This window comes from Chinchilla lanigera, unplaced genomic scaffold (genome assembly GCF_000276665.1).
Source record: "Chinchilla lanigera isolate Chin_1 unplaced genomic scaffold, ChiLan1.0 scaffold00102, whole genome shotgun sequence".
Lineage (NCBI taxonomy): Eukaryota > Metazoa > Chordata > Mammalia > Rodentia > Chinchillidae > Chinchilla > Chinchilla lanigera.
This window is the reverse complement of record NW_004955503.1, coordinates 7,321,534-7,343,069: the sequence shown is the minus strand read 5'-3', so window position 1 is coordinate 7,343,069 and position 21,536 is coordinate 7,321,534. Positions and strand designations below refer to the sequence as shown.

Here is a 21,536-nt window from a genome sequence, read left to right as displayed (position 1 = left end):
ATACTTTGTCCAGAAAGGCTCAGGCAACCTGTTCACGCAGGAAGGTAAGTTACACAAAATAAAAATTTATCTCAGTGAGTTATTACCTTCTGCGATAGTGTTCAATTGCATTTCTATAAGTGATAGAAGGAAACACTTTTGTATGTCTTCTACCATGTGGCTTTTTAATGAAACTTTATTGATGTTCTATCATATTGTATGTCAAAACTTGGGGAGACAGACATTCAAGTCTAAATTTTACCAAAAGAAAAATCGGAGGGGCTGGGGATTTAGCTCAGCGGCAAAGCGCCTGCCTGGCAAGCGCAAAGTCATGAGTTCGGTTCCCGGTACCGGAGGAAAAAAAAAAAAAAAAAAAAAAAAAAAAAGAAAAATCGGGAGACAAAGTAGTTAACTGACTTTTCCAAGGTCATACAATTTATTAATAATATAAATCAGAAGCAAAGAAGGACTCAGATCTAGCTTTTAACTCTGTAGACTAAATTTAGTAAGTATGCTGATACCTCTTCTGGCAAGCTAAGTAAGTTTATTTTGTTTTATGCTTAAAAGCAGACCTTAATTCACATGTATTATTATGTCCCGTGGGAAAATATCCTTTTCTGGGTATTATAAAAATAAAGTCCTGGTCATTCAAGTCAACAATATATTCAACATTGTTATCATCTTTATGAGAAAGAACACTTTAGGTATGGTGGCCAGGTATGGTGGCACATACCTATATTCCCAGCATTTTGATGGTTTAGGCAGGAGGAAACCTCAATTAATAAAAAAAGGGGAAACATCAATTTAAAAGACATTTTAAAAATATAATACCAATTTTAGAGAAAATTTTTTACTATGTTAATAAAAGTTACACAGGATGTTACTGACTTATCTACTTTTCTTTCCAGATCAACTCCCAGAGCAAGAGGAAGGAAAAGATACACAAAGGAAAATAAAATGTTACATAGTGAATAGCAGCTATAGTACTGAACATGTCAATATTAATAATGCCAAAAATTTCCCACAAACACTGGATAAAGAAAGGATTCTTTATGTACAATAATAAAACAAACTTTCTATTTTCTTTCCTTTTCTTTTTAGATATCTTTTGCATTAAAAAAATAGCAATTCTTATTTAAATCTTTGGGGTTTTGCCATAAAGAATCTCCAAAACAGATTTTTTAAATAACCAAACTTGGATCATTTGCACAACTATATATCTAATCTGAAACAGGTTAAAAAAGTGAAGGAAGGAGAAATATGGCCTAAAAACAAAACAAACAAAACCCCCCCAAAACAAAAAAACACCCCAGAGGAGCATTATTTACTTATTTTTTATTTTATGGAAAAAAAGTAAAACAAAATTTCATAACAAAATGATAGGAAAATAGCAATAGTTAATACATTGTGTATTGGTATCTTTACAGTAGTTACTTAGAGAACACAATAAGGGGTCAGGGGAGCATTAGTGAACAAAAAGAAAAACCTAAAGGAAACTTTTTCTTCTGAAACATATATTTAATTTCAGAAAAGTTTCTTCAATTACCTGATGATTTTTAGGGGTTGAATTTCATGGAGAACAGCACAAAAAATAATCAAATTCCTTCTCACAATTCAAAGTTCTAAAGATCTTAAGGACCAAAATATCATTTTCTGAAAAACAATATAGAAAACTATTTGGAGTATTAACTTGAAAACACAGAGAAGTTTCCAGATGGAAAAAGGTTATTCACTGGGGAAGATATCACATTTACTTCAAAAGGCCTAAAGCTTCTGTTTTCCAAGTAACAGACAACATTCCATACCAATAAACACTTTTGTTTTTGAGGAACTGAATTTCTGATTTAATTATTTAACTTCAAAAATTAACTGACATATAGTAGAACGTATTTGTGGGCTCCAATGTGCTATCTCTGTACATATATACAATATGTAATGATCAGATCAGGGTAAATTGTACACACATCATCTCAAATACATCATTTCTTTTCGTTGGCAAATATTTAAAATCTTCTTTAGTAGCTCTTTTGAAATATACAGTGAATTGCTGTCAACCATAATTGTCCTACAATGCTAATTCCTTCTATCCAGTGACACCTCCACCCATTAGGTATCTTTTCTCCACCCTTCCTAGTTTCTGATAACCACTCTTCTACCCTCTACTTACACGAAACAACTTTTTTTAAAGATTTTTTTTTTTTGGTACTGGGTATCGAACTCACGAGCTCATGCTTGACAGGCAGGCGCTGTGCCACTGAGCTACATCCTTGGCCCATAACTCATCTCCTTGAAACACTTTCTTTCCTGGCCTCTAGCATACTGGTCTCCTGATTTTTCTTCTAGCTTGCTAGTAAGTCCTTTCCAGTCATTTACTGGTTTTTCCTTTCCACCTCTACTTCTTTATGCTGGTGTACCCCAGGGCTTGGTCCTTTGCTATCTTCTCTAGCTGCGCTAGGTAATTTCATCCAGTGCCATGGTTATTTCCTCATTCCTCCCAAGTTAATTTTTCCAGTCCTAAATTGTACCCTGAAGCCCAGAGTTAGGTATCTAATTGCCAGTTGGCTACTTCTAACCTCACATAATAGAACTCAATTCCATACTTCTCCAAATCCGTTCTTCCTCCAGTATGCCCCATCTGTCTCTTGGACAGGTCAACAATCTATAATCCTTTACTCCTCTTTTTCTTCTACTCATATCTCATCTATCAGCAGGTCCTAACTTCTCTACCTGCAAAATACACCCTAAATCTAATATCTAACCATTTCCTCATCAGCTATGACACTAGCTCAAGAGTGGAACACAAGGTAACTGGTCTCTCTGCCTCTCCAACCCTTCAATCTTCCACAGTCTAACCTTCATACTGCAGCTCCTTATTTCATACAGGGGACTCAAACTATGTCACTCCTCTTCTCAATCTCTCTAATGGTTTCCACTGACATACTCATGCCAGGCTATAAAGACACTTCATGAGCCAGTCTCCGGCTTCTTCCCTGTAATTTCTTTCCACTCTTCTTAAACACTACGTTAATCTCACTGGCTTCTCTACTATCCCTCAAATATACCATACATATTGTCATTTTAGGGCCTCTTCATTTGCCTTTAACACTGCTCAGAGTGCTCTTTCTCCATATTGTCACATGGCTTATGTGCTTGCTTCATTAGGGCCTCCCCCTATGATACCTCTTCACACAGGCCTTCTATAACTACCTTTTCTTGAGGAATAAACCTTCTCCACAATCTGTTCTTACCCCATGATTTTTTTCATAGCATCTGATATATATTTACTTACATCCTCATTGTCTGTCTTCTTCATTGGAATGCAAACTCTATAAAAGCAGGTACTCTGTGTTAGTCACAGCTGGATAATCGGCACACAGAATACCTGGCAGTAAGGAACAGTAAGGAACTTAATAAATATCAATTAAATCAATGAATGGGATTTCTAGTTTCAAAATACCCAATAATATTGTTTATGCCTGAATGGTAAGGAGAAAAAGAACCAAGAATAGGCCCTTAAAGCAAAGATAATTCCGCTTTAACCTTCTCAAATAATATGAATTTTATTTAAAAGGGGGAGTTATTCAGCAGCACTGAAGGAAAATTTTATAGTAAATTTCAAGCTATGTATTATAGTTATTATGGAAAATCTTAAAAGCTTCAGGAATATTTCTGCAAATAAAGATGCAATTAAATTATATAGGCTTAAATATTTAAAAACTAGATATATCCATATACACATAAGTAAAATAGAGCATTTCCATAAAGTCAAACCAGCATAAACAGAAATGCCTTGATTATCCCCATAATTCCCTCTTCTTCCTTCCCTCCATAAATTGCTACCAGTAAAGATCTATGAACACATCAGCTACTTTAGGCATCTAGAGTCACATATGTTCTATTCTATTAATTTGGTGCTGGCAATGTTCATGAAAGAAAAATGGCAATATCCACAGAGCTTCCACTAGGGTAGCAGAATGTTTTGTACAAGTGTGTCTGTGGATTAGCTACCGCCATATACTACCATATCTGCTCTGTTCCATCAATGCAGGTTATAGTACACAAAAATATAAAAAATCCCACCACAAAGCATATTTGTCTCCTCATTCATTACTTGGTGGAAGGCAGAGCCTGATAATAAAGAGGTAATTTTTCACAAGTAAGCTAAAAAATCTAACTCCTAAAAAATAAGTTAGCCACACCAGGGTTCTCCTGAGGCATGGTCAAAAGAACAGTCTAAACACTATTTGAAGATTGTAGTCTGTTAGTGAATTAAATATGGAAATTAAAGTTGAGCTAGTTGGCCTGGCCAGCAATGAGGAAGGCTTTAGTCCAGCATGCTCAGTTTGTTCTATGCCAACTTTCATTATTTAATGTTCATCGCTGTGGTTATGCTTTCTGATCAGGGGACAGAAGAATGATGAATACTACTTCTTATGAAAAATTTCAAGCCTTGTAATCCTTCTGAAAATAAATAATCCAAATAGCAGCTCCATTTCTTCCCCTGCAGGCACAGAAAAAGGAAAATTATTTATCAAATATGTATGCTTACTCTGTACTTCATTTTCTTCTCCTCAGAAAAAGTACACATCACCCTTGATGCACACAGCAACAGTTAACTCAGAAGGGCCAGGATCATACTTGGAAGTTAATCACCGGGAAACAGTCAAACCAGAACATACCCAAAGTCCAAAAGCTAAATATCTCTTTTATGGGGGTCGGGGACATAGCTCAGCAGCACAAGCGCCTGCCTAGCAAGTGTAAGGTCCTGAGTTTGATTCCCAGTACCAAAAAAAAAAAAAAAAAAAAATCCCTTACATTATGTTGGCAAAACAAAAACCTATAACAAAAAAACCTGTTCAAATCAATGAGGTACTGTAAAATAGACATGTGCCATCACTCCTATACTCTAGAAATTTAACACCTAAAATATATAACACAGGAGCAGACATTATTATACTACTGCCTACAATAAAATGTACACAGCAGGAATTTCTATCATAATGAGACAATTGTATTCAGTTTTGTTAAATCAGTCACAATACAGTTACACTTTGTAGATATACAGCTGGTACTACTAAACATTGTTATCATGCATGGTCAGAACAGCAAGAGTCCACATATGAAGCACCATATCTGAGAGAAGAATGAACTAGGTGTGTGCTAGTAAATTAGAAGTCAGTAAAATGACTATAGGAGGCAAATATTACACTTTGATGCTGAAGAGGTATCAGACTTAAGATTTGGAAAAAAGTAAAGGTATAGTCTTTTGATAAAATTAACCTATAGGAAATCATTCTCCAGGATGAAAATAAAGTTATTTACCTGAATAGAGCTCATGTTTACTGTCCTTTCTTCCGGGCTTTCCTTTAAAAGAAAACAAAAGGAAGTAGGCAAACATGGAGGATGAAAATATTCAGTTAGCAAAAATCACCAGAGAGGTACTTCTTCACTCTCTGATACACACTGCTGAATTCTGTTCCTACCATCACTCTTGGATTCCTTTGGAATAGATGTCCACTATTTCCGTCTCAGAAGCACAAAACCAGGGGAAATAAAATCACAGTGAATAAAGTGAGCATCATGTAGTTAATCTGTCTTTCTCTCTCTTTAAAAATTCTGTACTCAGGCAGTAGAGAAGAGATGGACAGTGTGAGAGAAGGCTTTTTCTGAGGAATGTGATTTTTGAATTGAGTCTTGGAGGATAAAGAGAATGTCTGGTAAAGCATGCAGTGTACATGATAGATTCTACGAAGCTTTAAACCTTTACTTTATTTATTCCCTGGCTTTAGCTATCACCTACTGTATTTCACAGAATCTAAAATCCAGTGATTCTTTTTTTTTCATCAATTTTAAGAAATAATATTTTTAAATACCACCAAGTGAAAACTTCTCATATTAATTATAGCACAATGCTTTTCAATACAGAGAATTTTTACTTCATAATGACTGAAGCTGTTTTAGAGGCAATGTCTAACATATACCATTTTAATAAACACAGTAAGTATAAACGAAACAATTTGTGAAAATATTTCTAAAACCTCATGTTTAGATTTCAGCTCTTCTACCACTTCTTGGCTTTTGAAGAACTTTTCTACTCAAGTGGTGAGGTATCTATGTTTTTTTTCAATACCACATCATTTTCTGTGCCATGGTGTTGGTGATATAGCATTTTTTCCCCTTATGGTACTGGGCGTTGAACTCAGGGCCTTCTACCTTTGAGCTACATTCCTAGTCTGATATAGTTTTTCATAAAAGAACAAAAAGCTACTAGTGTTGGTGTCCCAATTATATACAGCTAACTACAGTTGGCTTTCTGTGTCCACAAGCTGCACATCTATAGATTCAACTAACCTCAGATCAAAAATGTTTGGAGAACTGGGCATGGTGGTACTCACATGAAATCCCAGCACTTTGGGACTCTGAGACAGGAAGATCACAAGTTTGAGCCCAGCCTGGGCAACTTAGCAACTTAGTAAGATCATGTCACAAACAAAACAAGAAAGAAAAACAAAAAATGAAAAAAGGGCTAGGGATGTAGCTCAGCGCAAAGGCCCTAGTACCATAAAAGAAAAGAATATTTGGGGAAAAAATTCCAAAAAACGAACCTTGAATTTGCTGTGCTCGCGTATCCTGCTGTAACCTCCCATCATTTTATAGATCCTCAGTTTCCCTCCAGCACTCTATGTTTGAACAGTGTTCACCTAGCATCGATGGTTGTCTGTACTGTACATGTACAGATATTTTTCATCATGATTCCCTGAATAATACAGTATAATAACTATTTATATAGTATTTGTGTTCTATTGGGTATTAGAAGTAACCTAGAGATGACTGAAAGTAGGAAGTTCAACTTAAAGATGAATGAAGGTCTTTTGAGTTTATGATGGGTTTATCAGAACAAAACCTCACCCTGAGAGGAGGAGCATCTGGATACAGCAGGACGTGCATAGGCTATATGCAAGCACTACGTCATTTTATATAAAGGTCTTTGGCATCTATGGATTTTATAATCTAGTCCCCTAAGGGCAAATACCCACGGTTAACTGTATTTTTGGCCCCTGCTTTAGGAAAGGTCATAATATGGGTGGTTTACTGTTTTCTTCTAATACATTATTGGTTTTTAAAGGGTAAAACAGTGCTCCAGTAGTGTCTCCAGAATTTTCTTTCCAAGCTGCTGACATTTGTTCTGCAAATTCTGATTGTGGCGATCTGTCTGTGTATGTGTGAACAGCAAATGACAACTACAGCATGACTGCTACCTGACTGATAATGATTACAAGATATATCCTGATCTCTGAGGAGTTAGAGAGTGAAAAAAATGTGGGTCTTTTCCTCAACTGTTGCTGATATGTTTTGGTGATACATAGTAAATACACCACTGTGCGTCAAGTGGTCACAACCATTTTGTCTTTTTATTTTCCCTACCCTCTTTCTCATCTACCCCATCCCGATTCCCTTTCCATCCTTTCAAAGAACCAACTCTTTTATTTACTGATTCTTTGTATTTTTTTAGCCTTAACTTTATTAATTTCTGCTCTGATCTTTATAGTTTCTTTCCTTCTATTACTTATTATCTTCCTAGGACCTTAAGATGCACCATTAGGTTATTTATTTGGGATTGCTGTATTCTTTTTATGTGTGCATTTATAGCTATAACCTTCCCTCTTAAAACTGGATTCATTGTGTCCCACAGGTTTTGTATATTGTACTTCCACTGGCATTTGCTTCTTCTCTTATTTCTTCTGTGAGCAACTGATTATTCAAGAACATGTTTTTACTCTCTAAGTGTTTGTGGAATTTCTGTGGTTTCTTTTTTTTTTTTTTTTTGGTTTTTCTCCGGTACCGGGAACCGAACTCACGACCTTGCGCTTGCCAGGCAGGCGCTTTTTGCCGCTGAGCTAAATCCCCAGCCCATGTGGTTTCTTTTGGTGTTGCTTTCTAGCATCACTCTGCTGTGAGTTGATAGTATGCAAAGGATTATTTCAATTCTTTTTATTTAAGCATAATTTATGGCTTAAGATATGGTCTATTTTGGAAAAAGTTTCATATGCTTTTGAGAAACGTGCATTCTGTTGTTACTGGATGAAACATTCTGTTGATATCTGTTAAGTCATTTGTTCAATGGTTTAAACTGATATTTTTTTAAAAATATGTTTTTAGAATTGATAAAAGATAACACATTCTGATGAGAAAGCGATATTATATTTCTTTACCTCCAGACTTTCTCTTGAGCTCCAAACTCCTGTTTAAAACTGTCTACTTAACATTTTTTCTTGAATGTCTAATAGACATCTCAAGCTTAAGTAGGTTAAAAAAAAAAAAAACGGACTTGATTCTCAACTTGTCCTCCCCTCAAAACAAAATAGTCTCCAGTTCTTTCATCAATTTTTCATTGGTGGGGCTGGGGATGTAGCTCAGTGGTAGAGTGCTTGCCTTGCATGCACAAGGCCCTGGGTATAATCCCCAGCACCACCACCAAAAAAAAAAAAAAAAAAATTCATTTGTGAATGAAACCACTACTAACCCACTTATCAGTAAAAAAACCGAAGTCTTTTTCTCATTTCCACTTTCAACCAAGCCACCATGAAAAGTCTTGCTGGTTTTACTGCTAAAATGTTCCTCAACTCAGTCCACTTCTATCCCTCTCAACTGCCATCATTAGTATAAAAATCACTACTAGTACTTTTTGTCTTGACCCCAGCAACAGCCTTTGGTTGGTCCCTGCTTCCACTTCCTCTATAAAGAAGGCAGTGATCTATTAAACATCAACTCAGACCATAATTACAAAGCTGCTTAAAAACTCTTCCACTGTATTCCACTGCACTCTTAACAGGAAACAGAAGGCTCCTGCGTCTGTTCAATCTTTTTCTTACTCCATTCTCCCTCTTGTTTTTAAGCACTAAGCCATTTTGGTCTCATTTTCCTTGAAATTCTAAAGCCACTGTAGTGTTTTGCTGTCTGGAATGCTCATCCTATACCTATTTCCAAGCTGGCTCATTCTCATCTTTTAGAAGCAACCTCAGATCAAATGTCACCTTCCTTAAAAAGGCCTTCCTTTTCCACTGTTCCTGACAACTTCCTATATACTCTTGCTCACTTCATCCTGTTTTTTCTTTGTAGCATTTATCAAAATTTGAAATTATCATGTTTATAATAAGAACTGACTTATGAAAATCATTTCTATTTTATTTATGATTCGTTACATGCTATTCCAACTAAGAATCATAGAAGATGCAACTGTGTTGATAGATTATGGAGAAATAGACACCCACTTACTGTCAGTAGGAATATAAATTGGTATAATTCCTACTGAAAGCAATATTCCTACACCCAACCAAATTTTTAAAATATACCCTTTGAAAGAATTCTCCTTTGAGTAAGTTTATCCAACAAAAATTCTTACATATGTATGAAATGATGTATACAATTCAAGAGCATTCATTAAGAGTATGATTTAAGATTAGAAACAAATGCTCAATAAAGGATTGATTTAATTTACCTTAGATTTATACAACAAAATACTATGCAAACATCAAAAGGAATAATGTAGCTTTTTATATATTTTGGTGTTTTTTGGTACCGGGAATCAAACTCAGGACCTTGCACTTGCCAGGCAGGTGCTTGTGCTGCTGAGCTACATCCCCAGCCCTGCCTTTTACATATTAACAGGAAACAAAAGTCAAGATATTATGTCACAAAAATCAAGAGGCAAAAAAGTATAGCGCATATTAATGAAAAAGATAATTTTCACAGAAATGTACAGTATGTATCTGATAGGATAGTCAAGGAACTTCTGTCTGTGAGTGGATGCTTCTGGAGAGGGGAACTAAGTGATCACCAATCTGTGTTCTGTCTCTGGATTTACTTATTCAGGATATTTCATATAGGTGGAATCAAATGATGTGATCATTTGTGCCTAGCTGTTCACTTAACACAATGCTTTCAAGGTTCATTCACAATGTAGCATGAATAAGTGTTTCATTCCTTCTTATAGAATAATGTCCATATATGAACATGCCATAATTTGTTTATTCATTCATCAGTTGATAAAGAGGTGAGCTGCTTTCACCTTGTGGCTATTGTGGTAAGGATGTTATGAACATGAGTGTACATCCATTTGATTGAGCACCTGTTTTTAATTTCTTTTAAATACATAACTAGGAGTAGAATGATAGGGTTAGATGATAAATTCTGCTTAATTTGGGGGCAACTGCCAAACTATTTCCAATTATTTTGAAGTAGTCCCAAGTATCATATAACTTCATTGAAACTTCCTTTAATATATATAATTTTTTTGGAGACAGAGTCTCTCTCTGTAATTTCAGCTGGCCTTGAACTCATGGCAATCCTCCTGCCTCAACCTTCTGAGTGCTGGGATTTATAGGTGTGCCACCACACTGGGCTGTACACTGTTCTCTAATTTTGACTTTTTTACATGTGAAGTACAAGCTATTCAAAAACTTAAAAAATTTTACCAAGTTAAAAATTACTTAAAAGGAATAGGACTTTAAGCTGATTAAAAAGTGTCTGTTACAGTAAGAAACAAAGTATGTGATCTAAAACTGATAACATGCATACACTCAAGAACATTTCAAGTCATCCAATGAAACAACCATATCAGAAGTTGATTGTAGAGAGAGATGCTGGACACAGGGTATGGAGAAAAAATTTTTAAAGCAGGGTACATCAATGTCAGCACTACGAGAAAAGAGAGCTGCAAGTTCTCCCTGCAGAAACTATTTGAAACAAAGTATACAGAAATCCACACCTAAAAGTGTCCATTAAAACAACAGTTCCTCCTATCTAAGAACAAGAAGAAAGTAGACACTAGCTTGGCTAGCTCTTCAGGGGTAACCAAGGAAAGTAACAACTAAGGAGAGACCTCCTAGGGATAGATCAAACCTGAAAGACTGGCCTCACAAGCTATCCCTACCTGAATTTGATTCAATCAGATAGCTGAGCAATTTATGCCTCAGGGCACTGACAAAAAAAAAACCGAGAAATTAGGCTAGTAATCAGTGGAGCTTAATCAGTAGGTTCTAATACCAAAATAAGAAGACACCTTAGATTAGGGCAAATAAGAAGACACCTTAGATTAGGGCAAATAACACCTTAGATTAGCGTTATTAAAAGCACTGTCATTCCAGGGTGCTTGTGCATGTGGCTAAGACTGACCACCGTGGGATAAGATTAGAAATCAGTGATAAGAAGACTGCAGATATAGCTCATCAGCAGAGGGCTTGCCTAGCAAATATGAGGCCTGAGGTCTGATGGAAGGAAACAAAGAAGGGAAAAGGGAAGGAGGAGGGAGGAGAGAGAGAGGGAGGAAAGAGGGTAGGACAGCAATTAGGGAAATTCACAAATGTGTTGAAATTCAACAATACACTTTTAAGTAACCAATGGATCAAAGAAACAAAACAAAAAATTAGAAAACATCTTGAGATCAATTGGTACCTATAAATGCCTACATTAAAAAAATAAGAAACATAAAAGTCAAGTGCAGCTCAGGAGGCTGACGCAGGATTGCTTGATCCTATGAGAGCAAACTGAAAGAGGAAATATGGTCTTAAATGTAGAACAGCTATTGTGAAACAAGAAGAAATTGTTCAAAAGGAAAAAGGAACTAGGATGGGGGAAAGAGGAAAGAGGAAAGGATGGAAGGGAAAATGGGCAAAAAATGCAAGTCAGTTATATTAGCGTCTCTTAGCTCATTGAAAAGAGAAGTTTGTGCTAACATTGATTGAACAAATTTTTATGCCCACATCTTGTACTCTAAATAACTACTTTAAAGATAAGAATATGCAATGTATTAACTAAAAAAAATGAACTGAATAATAAAGTTTAGAGTGGGAAAAAATAAAATAATATAAAAACAGTAGTCTCACATGTTTGATTTTAAAACTTATTACAACGATTCAGTAACAAAACAGTGTAGTATTAGCTAGGTGTGGTGGCACACACCTGTAATCCCAGCACTTGGGAGGCTGGGGCAGGAGGATTGTTGCAAGTTCGAGGCCAACCTGGGTTACAAAGTGAGCTCAAGGCCAGGCTGAATTGTATAGCGAGACTGTCTCAAAAAGACAAAAACAAAAACAAAAACAAAAACCCAACAAAAAAACCCCACAACAAAACAGTGTAGCATAGACATAAAGACAGACTGGAATAGACCAGAAATAAACCCTTATGAATATGGTTGAATGATGTTTTGAGATAGATATCAAATCTACTTTCCATAGCATGAATCCTGAATTTCCTCAAAGGCCCATGTGTCAAAGGCCTAGTCTCCAACTTGGCACTATCTGAGGTGCTGGAAACTCTGAGAAGTGGGGACTAGTGGGATGACTTCCCATCACTGGAGGAATGCTCTTGAAGAGGGCTAGTGAGACCCTGGCCCCGTCCTCTTCACTTTTTCACTTCTCTGCCAGGAAGTCAACAGTGTTGCTCGACACTGTGATGTGCTGCTTCACTCCAGTCCCCAAAGCAACAGGTTCAACCCATCATATACTGAAAACTCAAAACTTGTGAGTCAAAACAAACCTTTTCTTTTTATAAGTTGACTATCTCAGGAATTTGTTACAGCAATGGAAAGCTAATATACCACTCAAAGAGAAAAGAGCACTCTTCAACAAATGGTGTCAGGAAACTGGATAGTCATATATAAAAGAATAAATTTGGATTCTTAATTTACACTACATACGAAAATTTATTCAAAGTGGATTACAGACCTAAATGTAACTGTAAAATTCCTACAAAAATAGGGGAAAACCTTCAAAATGCTGGATTTGGCAATAACTTCTTGGATATGATACCACATACATAGACAACTAAAGAAAAAAATAGATGAGTGAGTTTGACCATTCTAGGTACATCGCATAAGTAGACTTATTCAATATTAGTCCTTTTGTAAATGGCTTTACTTTATAATGATGTCAAGATTCATCCATGTTGTGGTATTTATATCATTTCTTTCTAAGAAGGAATAAGAAATCCAGTACAGTTCCTGTCATATCTGAGTGATTAAGCAGGAGTCATTTTGGGAAGGGGTTAATTGCTTAAGACTGAGCTACTCTGGGAATCAGAAGTCACAGAACAACTATTCTTTAGGGTTTCTGATGTCACTCTACCACAGGGATTGAAGGGGAGATGGTCACAAAAGATAGTTATGGAGAGTGCATGGGATAGATATAGAGGGTTGAGAAGCTTAAGCTCAGGCCAGGAGGGACATGGAAGTCCTGCCTTTTGGGGGAGAATGCAGGCACTTCATGCATCATTTACAGAACGGATTGGGTCTGACAGTGGTGGCATTAAGTTCGGTGGATTGCTTGACTCATTGCACCCTCCTGCCAGCATCATAATATCAGTAGTCTGCTTGCTTTCCCTATCTGCCATTGTGACCAGGGAAGTGCTCTGACTAGACTATTGCCACAGCCTGGGGCAGAGATGGTGAATCTTTTGGAGCTTTCAATGATACAAACAGCCTGCTGCAGCACATGTGCCGTAGGTTCACCACCACTGGTCTAAGGTGTATGAACAGAGGGCCCGCTGGAAAGGGACAGGCACATCACAAAAGCCATCACTGATATAGTCTCACCATATAGACAGTGGTGGCAAACCTAAGGTACATGTGCTATAGTGGGCTATTTGTATTATTGAAAGCTCTAAAAAGTATGTTATCATTGACACAGGTTCACCACTACATTCTATAAGACCGTCAGGGAAGATCTAACGCCAAGAAGTCTCAAACTGTTTAATGGAATTCAAAGAGACGGAGTATTACTGATGTTATTCTTTGAAGCTAGCATTACCCTGATTCCAAAATCAGAGAAGGAGCCAATTCCCAAAGCAAACTACAGACCAGTCTCACTAATGAACATAGAAGCAAATATCCTCAACAAGATCGTGGCAAAGAGAATGCAACAAATCATCAAAAAGACCACACTGATACAGGAGATAGGGCATGTTACAGCTGGCTAGGGAAATGAGCAAGATCTGTCAATTACAAGATCCCTGGACAGCACCAAATAATTTTCAGGGGCCTATATGTAGAACTTCTTGCAGGTTCTCATGAGATGTGGAAAGCCTAAAAGAGGCTACATGCCACAGGGAGCATCTTCGTGACTTCCCAAGATAGTCCATGCTGTGTTTCCCAGACATAGTGTGTAGTTTAATTCTGCTTTTATCTTCCTTTTCTCTTTGTTCTGTCCAAGCTTGCTCTGCAGAGCTGGTTTCTCACATACCCATTCACTTCTCACTTTAGAAATAAACTTTTCACACTGTTTTTGGGTTGCCTTGTCCAATTCTTTGTTCGAGGCAAGAAGGATCTGGAATACTTTTGACTGGTGGACCATTTCTAAAATACCTGATAATGTCATGACCAAGTAGGCTTGATTTTATGGATGCAAGGATAGTTCAACATATGGAAATTAATAAATGTAATATATCATATATAGAGAGAGGACAAAAATCACTTGATCACCTCAACAGATGTAGAAAAGCCTTTCACAAAATCCAACATCCATTTATTAAAAAACACCTTGAGGAAAAAAGATATAGAAGGACTCTGTGTGAATTTGGTAAAAGCCATTTATAAGGAACCTTCTGCCAACACCGTACTAAATGGGGAAAAGCTCTTCCTCTAAAATCAGGAGCAAGGCAATTATTTCTACTATTACCCACTGCTCAATATAGTAATTGAATTGTTAGCCAGCGCAATCAGGCAAGAGAAAAGATTAAAACAGACACATACAGGAAAGGAAGAAGTAAAACTATCCTCATGAGCAGAGGAAATGATCCTTTAAACAGAAGACCCGAAAAACTCCTAAAAGAGACTGCTAGAACTAATAAATTTGACAAGATAGCAGGATACAAAATCAATACAGAAGCTGGGCATGGTGGTGCATGCCTGTAATCCTAGTACTCAGGAGGCTGAGGCAGGAAGGTTGCTGTGGGTTTCATGGGCTACATAGTTAGTGCAGTCCAGACTGAACTACATAGCAAGACCCGGTCTCAAACAAACAAACAAACGAACAAACAAACAAACAAACAAACTCAACACACAAAAAATTAAGAGTGTTCCTTCACCCCAATAATGAACCCACCAGGAAAAATCAGGAAAACAATACCATTAACAATGGCTTCAAGATAAATTAAACACTCACTGATATATGGATTTAATGCAATCTCAGTTAAAATACCAACAGTATTCCTCACAGAACTAGAGAAAACAGTCTCAAAATTCATATAAAACCAGAGTAGACACAGACTAGCAAAAGCAATCCTTGGCCACAAGCACAAAGCAACAGCCATCACAATTCTAGACTTTGTTATACTATAAAGCTACAGTGATAAAAACAGCATGGTACTGGCATGAAAACAGTTATGTGGATCAGTGAAACTGAATAGAGGATGCAGAAACAACTCCAGACACAATCAACTATCTGTTCTTTGAAAAAGGGGCCAAAAAATATGTTAAAGGAAAGAAACCCTCTTAGCCAGGCATGGTGGTGCACGCCTGTAATCCCAGCACTCAGGAAGCTGAGGCAGGAGGATCATTGCAAGTTTGAGACCAGCCTAGGGTACAAACTGAGCTCAAGGCCAGCCTGAACTGCATAGTGAGACCCTGTCTCAAAAAAAAAAAAAAAAAAAAAAAAAAAAAAGCAAAGAAACCCTCTTTTAACAAATGGTGCAGGGCAAACTGGCTGTCGATATGCAGAAGATTGAACCTATACCCATCTCTCTCACCATGTATTAAACTAAAATCAAAATGGATCAAAGACCTAAATATTAAAACAGAAACAATCTGCTGCAAGATACAATAGGTAAAACTCTTGAAGACACAGGGATACCAAGAACTTTCTAAACAAAACTCCAATTGCACAAGAAACACTGAGAATAACACTGCACAAATTACAGTAGAATCAACTAACAGGTTTACATCAAATATCTTCTGCAGAGCAAGGTAAACAATGAACAGTGAAATAAAAACCCACAGAAGGGGAAAATAATTTTTGTCAGCTACTCCTCAGACAAAGGACGAATACCTACAATATATAATAAAAACTCAGAAAAGTTAGACTTCCTAAAATAAAATTTTAAAATGAGCTGTTGAGGAGACACTTCTCAGAAATATAAATTGCCAGTAAATACATGAGAAAATGTTCAACATTTCTGGCCATTAGATAAATGTAAGCTAAAACACTGAGAATTCTCTACTACTCCAGAAAGAATATCTATCATGAAGAAATCAAAAAACAAGAAATGCTGGCAAGGTTGTGGCGGGTAATGAATACTTCTACATTGTTGGTGGGAACGTAAACTAGTACAACTACTATGGAAATCATGTATGGAGAGTTCGCATAACTCTAAAACTAGAAATGCCATTTGATCCAGCTATTCCCTTTCTAGTTATCTTCCCAAAGGATTTAAAAACATTATACTACTGTGATACATGTATATCCATATTTATATTAGTACAATTCAATACCTCTATCTTGGAAGTGGCCTATATGTCAACAGAAAAATGGATAAAGAAAATGTGGAACTTATACACAATGGAATACTACTCTATTACAATGAAGGATAAATGGGAGACAATTATAGAAAAATGTACAGACCTTGAGAACATAATGTTAAGTGAAATAAATCAGACATACAAGCTTAAATATGTCATGGTTTCTATTATATGAGAAACCCACAGTATAATTTAAAGAACAAAATAAAAGATAGATGAAAGGAAACAGGGAGATAGATCTTTTCCAAATGGGAAGAGGACCAAGAAATAGAAAGCAGGAGGAGGGGAAGTAAAAGAGAATTAACATGTGTTATGTACAGGTACCAATTTCCCACGATGAATGTAACCATTATGTACTTCAATCAAGTACTAATAAAAATTTGAAAAGAGTTTTGAAAAGATGGTAAATTTTAACGTTGTATATTGTGCATATTTATCTCAATTAAAACAAAATAGTTTTTTAAAAAGTAGAGAAAAATAAATGAAACAAAAAATTATTTTTAAAAAATATTAACACATTGGGGCTGGGGATTTAGCTCAGCGGCACAGCGCCTGCCTGGCAAGCGCAAAGTTGTGAGTTTGATTATCGATACCGGAAAAAAAAAAAAAAAACAAGAAAAAAAAGACCAAAAAAAAATATTAACACATTAATGAACATTTACCTAGAATGTATAAACAAAAAGGGGTAAGATTCACATTACTAAAATCAGGACCAAAAAGAGGGAATTACTACCAACTTTACAAAAACAAAAAAGGACTATAAATATCTCAATAAATTAGATAACATAGATGAAATAGATAAACTATAAAAAAAAATTGAGTGACTGAAGAAAAAAAATGAATAAACTTATAAAAGGAAAAAAGATTAAAGAATAATTTTAAATCTTCCCACTAAGAAGCTTATGCCCAGATGGCTTCACCACCAAGGATTTGATTATATATTTGTTTTTATTTTCATGGTACTTGGGATTAAACCCAGGGCCTTTGGACTGAGCTACATCCCCAGCTTTTTTATAATTTTTTAAACTTGATTTGAGGTAGGGTCTTGCTAAATTTCCCCGACTGGGCCTAAAATTTCATTACTCTGACTCAGCCTCCCAGAGTAATAGAAGTACAGGTGTGGGCCACCACACCCAGGTAATATCAAATATTTAAAAAGAATTAATGGTAATGCTTCACCAAGTCTTCTAAAAAATTTGAGAGGAAAACACATTTCTTAACTTACTCTTCAAAGCTACTATGAACCTGTAACCAAAATCAGACAAAGATACTGCAAGAAAAAACCTATATATGCCTTATGAATATATATAAACCCACCACAAACTACTGACCAACAAAAATATAGGAATATATAAAAGGGATTATTTTCCATTCCAAAATAGGTTTTATTCTAGGAATGAGTCTAAACATCAATTAATGCAATAAACCTTATCAATAAAGAAAAATGACCATATGACAATGTTTGTAGATTAGAGAAAGCATTACATAAAATTCAACACTTGTGAATGACAAAACCATTCAACAAATTATACATAGGAGGGAAATTCCTCAATCTGATAAAAGGTATCCACAGAATTCTTTACCATAACGGTGAGAAACTGAAATGCTTCCCCCTAATCAAGATGCCATTTTTCTTCAACATTATGCCTAAAGTTCTAGGCAATATAGTTAGGCATCCAGATTTGAAAGGAAAAAAAAAAATCCTTATTTGTAGAAAATATAACTTTGTGTATAGACTATCCTAAAGAATCCACTAAAAAGCTGAATCTCATAAACAAGTTGAACAAGGTTTTATAATACAAAAAAATCAATAGACAAATCAGTTGCATTTCTATACAGCAGCAATAAACAATCAGAAAATGAAATTAAGAAAACAATTTCATTTACAATAGCATCAGAAAAGTACTTAAAAATAAATGTAACAATTGAGTATGAAATTATAAAACTCTAAAACTTTAAATCATTGTTGAAAAAATAGAGGACCTAAATAAATGGAAAGACATCTGATCATCATGTACTGTAGGACTTAACTTTGCTAAGATTGTGATACCACCCAAATTGATCTACAGACTCCAAGCATTAGCTATCAGAATCCACCTGGGATTCTTCGTAGAAACTGACATGATGGGGCAGGGCTGTATGTAGCTCAGGAGCACAAACGCCTGCCTGGCAAGTGCAAGGTCCTGAGTTCAATTTCCGATACCAGAAAGAAAAAGAAACTGACATTATGGTTGTAAAATTCACATGAAATTTCAAGTGACTGACACATAGGAGTAAATCTTCATGACCTTGGGTTAGAGAATGATTTCTCAGCTTTGATAACAAAAGCAGAAGCAATAAAACAAATAAAATTTGGACTTCAAAATGAAAAACTTTCATGCTTCAAAAAGATATACACAAAAAAGGTGCTGGGGATTTAGCTCAGTGGCACAGTGCCTGCCTGGAAGGACAAGGTCATGAGTTCAATTCCTGGTACGGGAAGAAAAACAAAAACAAACAAACAAATAAAAAGATACACACAAAAAAGTGAGTAGAAAAATTCACAGAATAGTAGAAAACTTTTGATGATCATATATTTAGATGAGGGATTTATATCTAGAATACAACTTAATAATAAAAAGGCAAACGACCTACTTAAAAATAAACAGAAGGTCAAAATAAACATTTTTCCAAAGAAAATACACAAACCCCATGAAAAGATGTTGTATAACATCAACATATTTCATGATAATTCAAATCAACACCATAATCCTCTAGGATGGCTACAATCAAAACTACAGACAAAAGTGTTGGGAAAGATGTAGAGAAAATGGAGCCTTCACATCTTGGTCATCATTGCTTATTCTAAGATGCCTCTCTGATGTGTCTTGTATGCATAAATTAAACATTTATTCAATAAATATCTTTCCCATCCTGTACATTTTTCCCATTTTGTTAGACTTAGTGTCCCGGTTCGTTAAGGGAATTCTGAATCCAGATTCACTCAGGGTATTTGTAATCTGACCCTATTGCATCATACACGCACTAGACACCATTCTAGTCTTCTCCAAGTCATTAATGATGTTGAACATGACAGATCTAAGGGTAAAGTTCTAAGAAGGCACTTACTCCATTGCCCACATATTATCAATCCATTAACTCTGCAGTCTTCAATTAATAATTCAGCTCAGTTAATAATTATAATATGATCTAGCCTACATTTTCCATCTTGACTAGAACGAATATAGGAGAGCTTCCACTTCTATGACATTTTTCTGCACCTGGCTCTTCCTCTCTCCAAGTCAAATTGAACTAATCATTTTTCTCTTTCTTGCAACTGTAACTTTTCTCACTTTGCCATACTATATTATAGTAATTCTTTTACAAATAAGTCCTGCTATAAGCCCAGGCTCTATTAAAAGACACAGAGTTTAGGACAATGTTCAAAATTTAATCAGTACTAAATAAAAATAGTGAACACATCTTGTAATATAGACACACTAAAATCACATTTCCCATTTTTGCCATCATAGTGCTATTACATAAAATTTTAAAATCCCTTAGATACCCTTACCTGTAGCACAAAGGAAGCAGCATAGCTTAATAGAGAAGGGTGATGGACTATATTTAAGCTGTTTTTATACTTCAGTATTCCAGTTTTTTCTAGGATTTTGGGATCAATATATATTCCTTTCTCAAAGGGTTTGGATGTCCACAGGCAACCAACCATGGTTTTCAAATAATGATTAAATTGTTCACAAGTCTTGCTGCTGAAACTGAACTCTGATTTTGCCTAATGAGAAAGAAATAAAGTTATCATTTTCATTTATTCTTGCTTTTTCTTTTTTGTGTTTTTTGGTACCAGGAATTGAACTCAGGACCTTGCACTTGCCAGGCAGGTACTTGTGCTGCTGAGCTATATCCCCAGCTTAGTCTTGCTTTTTTCTTATCCTCAGTTTTTAAACAATGGTGATGTAATAGGTTGTCTATCATTCATACCTTTTGTAGCAACTCATTCTTCTTTGCAGCAACCAAATTTTTATGATACCTAATAGTAAGAAAAAATTAAATTAAGTGTTTAACATGACTTTGGATGTAATACTTTTGAAATGTAAAATAAACAAAAATGTACATTTTAAATGAAAATATATGCAAATGTGTATATACACAAATTTCTAGTTGTCTACTTAAGGATTTCATTCTTGTGTGATACACTGTCCTCAAAGAATTAAAATAGAGGCTCAAAACTGCATTGTGCATTTAAGATATGACCTTAACTATAGGTAAATTTTACCTCAATAAAAAATAAAATGAAAGATATGCTGTTGTTTCGCTATTAAAAATTAATAGACGGTTGAAAATTGTCAGTTACTGATACAGAATGCAGTTTATGTTAAAAATGGTACAGCAGAAAAGATAAAGAGGGAATTTAGAAATGTTACTTCCTTTGTGCCTGATAACTGTTGTCTAATTAGCTGTTAGTTTTTATTTTTATTTTTTTATTTTTTGTCTTTTTGAGACAGGGTCTTGCTATGCAGTTCAGGCTGGCCTTGATCTCACTTTATAGCCCCGGTTGGCCTCAAACTTGGAACGATCCTCCTGCCTCAGTCTCCCAAGTGCTGGGATTACAGGCATGCGCAACCATGCCTGGCTAATTAGCTTTTAAATATATTAATCCTGATATAGTTCTACATGTTATACCAAAAGGGTCTTCATTTACTGAGTGAAAAGTATAATTTCATTTCAAAAGCAAAAGAATTATAGGAGATCATAAACAACACTTATAGTTCACATAATTAGCAACAGCTTTTTTTTTTGGTTTTTCTCCGGTACCAGGAACCGAACTCACGACCTTGCGCTTGCCAGGCAGGTGCTTTGCCGCTGAGCTAAATCCCCAGCCCCTTAAAACTAGTCTTTTTTTTTTTTTTGGTTTTTCTCCGGTACCCGGAACCGAACTCATGACCTTGTGCTTGCCAGGCAGGCGCTTTTGCCACTGAGCTAAATCCCCAGCCCAGCAACAGCTTTTAATCTCCCAAAAGATGTTCTTTTTGCCAGAGAAGCTATATAT

The 21,536-nt window shown here is 35.7% G+C and overlaps 1 protein-coding gene across 1 annotated transcript in view; it reads right to left on the bottom strand.

Annotated features, from left to right (window-relative positions):
- Positions 1-1,367: 1,367 nt before the first annotated feature.
- The window catches only part of Cenpi (centromere protein I), a 104,623-nt gene continuing 84,454 nt past the window's right edge, over positions 1,368-21,536 (bottom strand). The window contains exons 18-21 of the mRNA XM_005415260.2: positions 20,468-20,516; positions 20,043-20,261; positions 5,302-5,343; positions 1,368-4,480 (exon numbers count right to left, since the gene is read on the bottom strand). Coding sequence (XP_005415317.2) covers positions 4,379-4,480; positions 5,302-5,343; positions 20,043-20,261; positions 20,468-20,516 — 412 coding nt within the window. The 3' untranslated portion in view covers positions 1,368-4,378. The remainder of the gene's footprint in view (positions 4,481-5,301; positions 5,344-20,042; positions 20,262-20,467; positions 20,517-21,536) is intronic.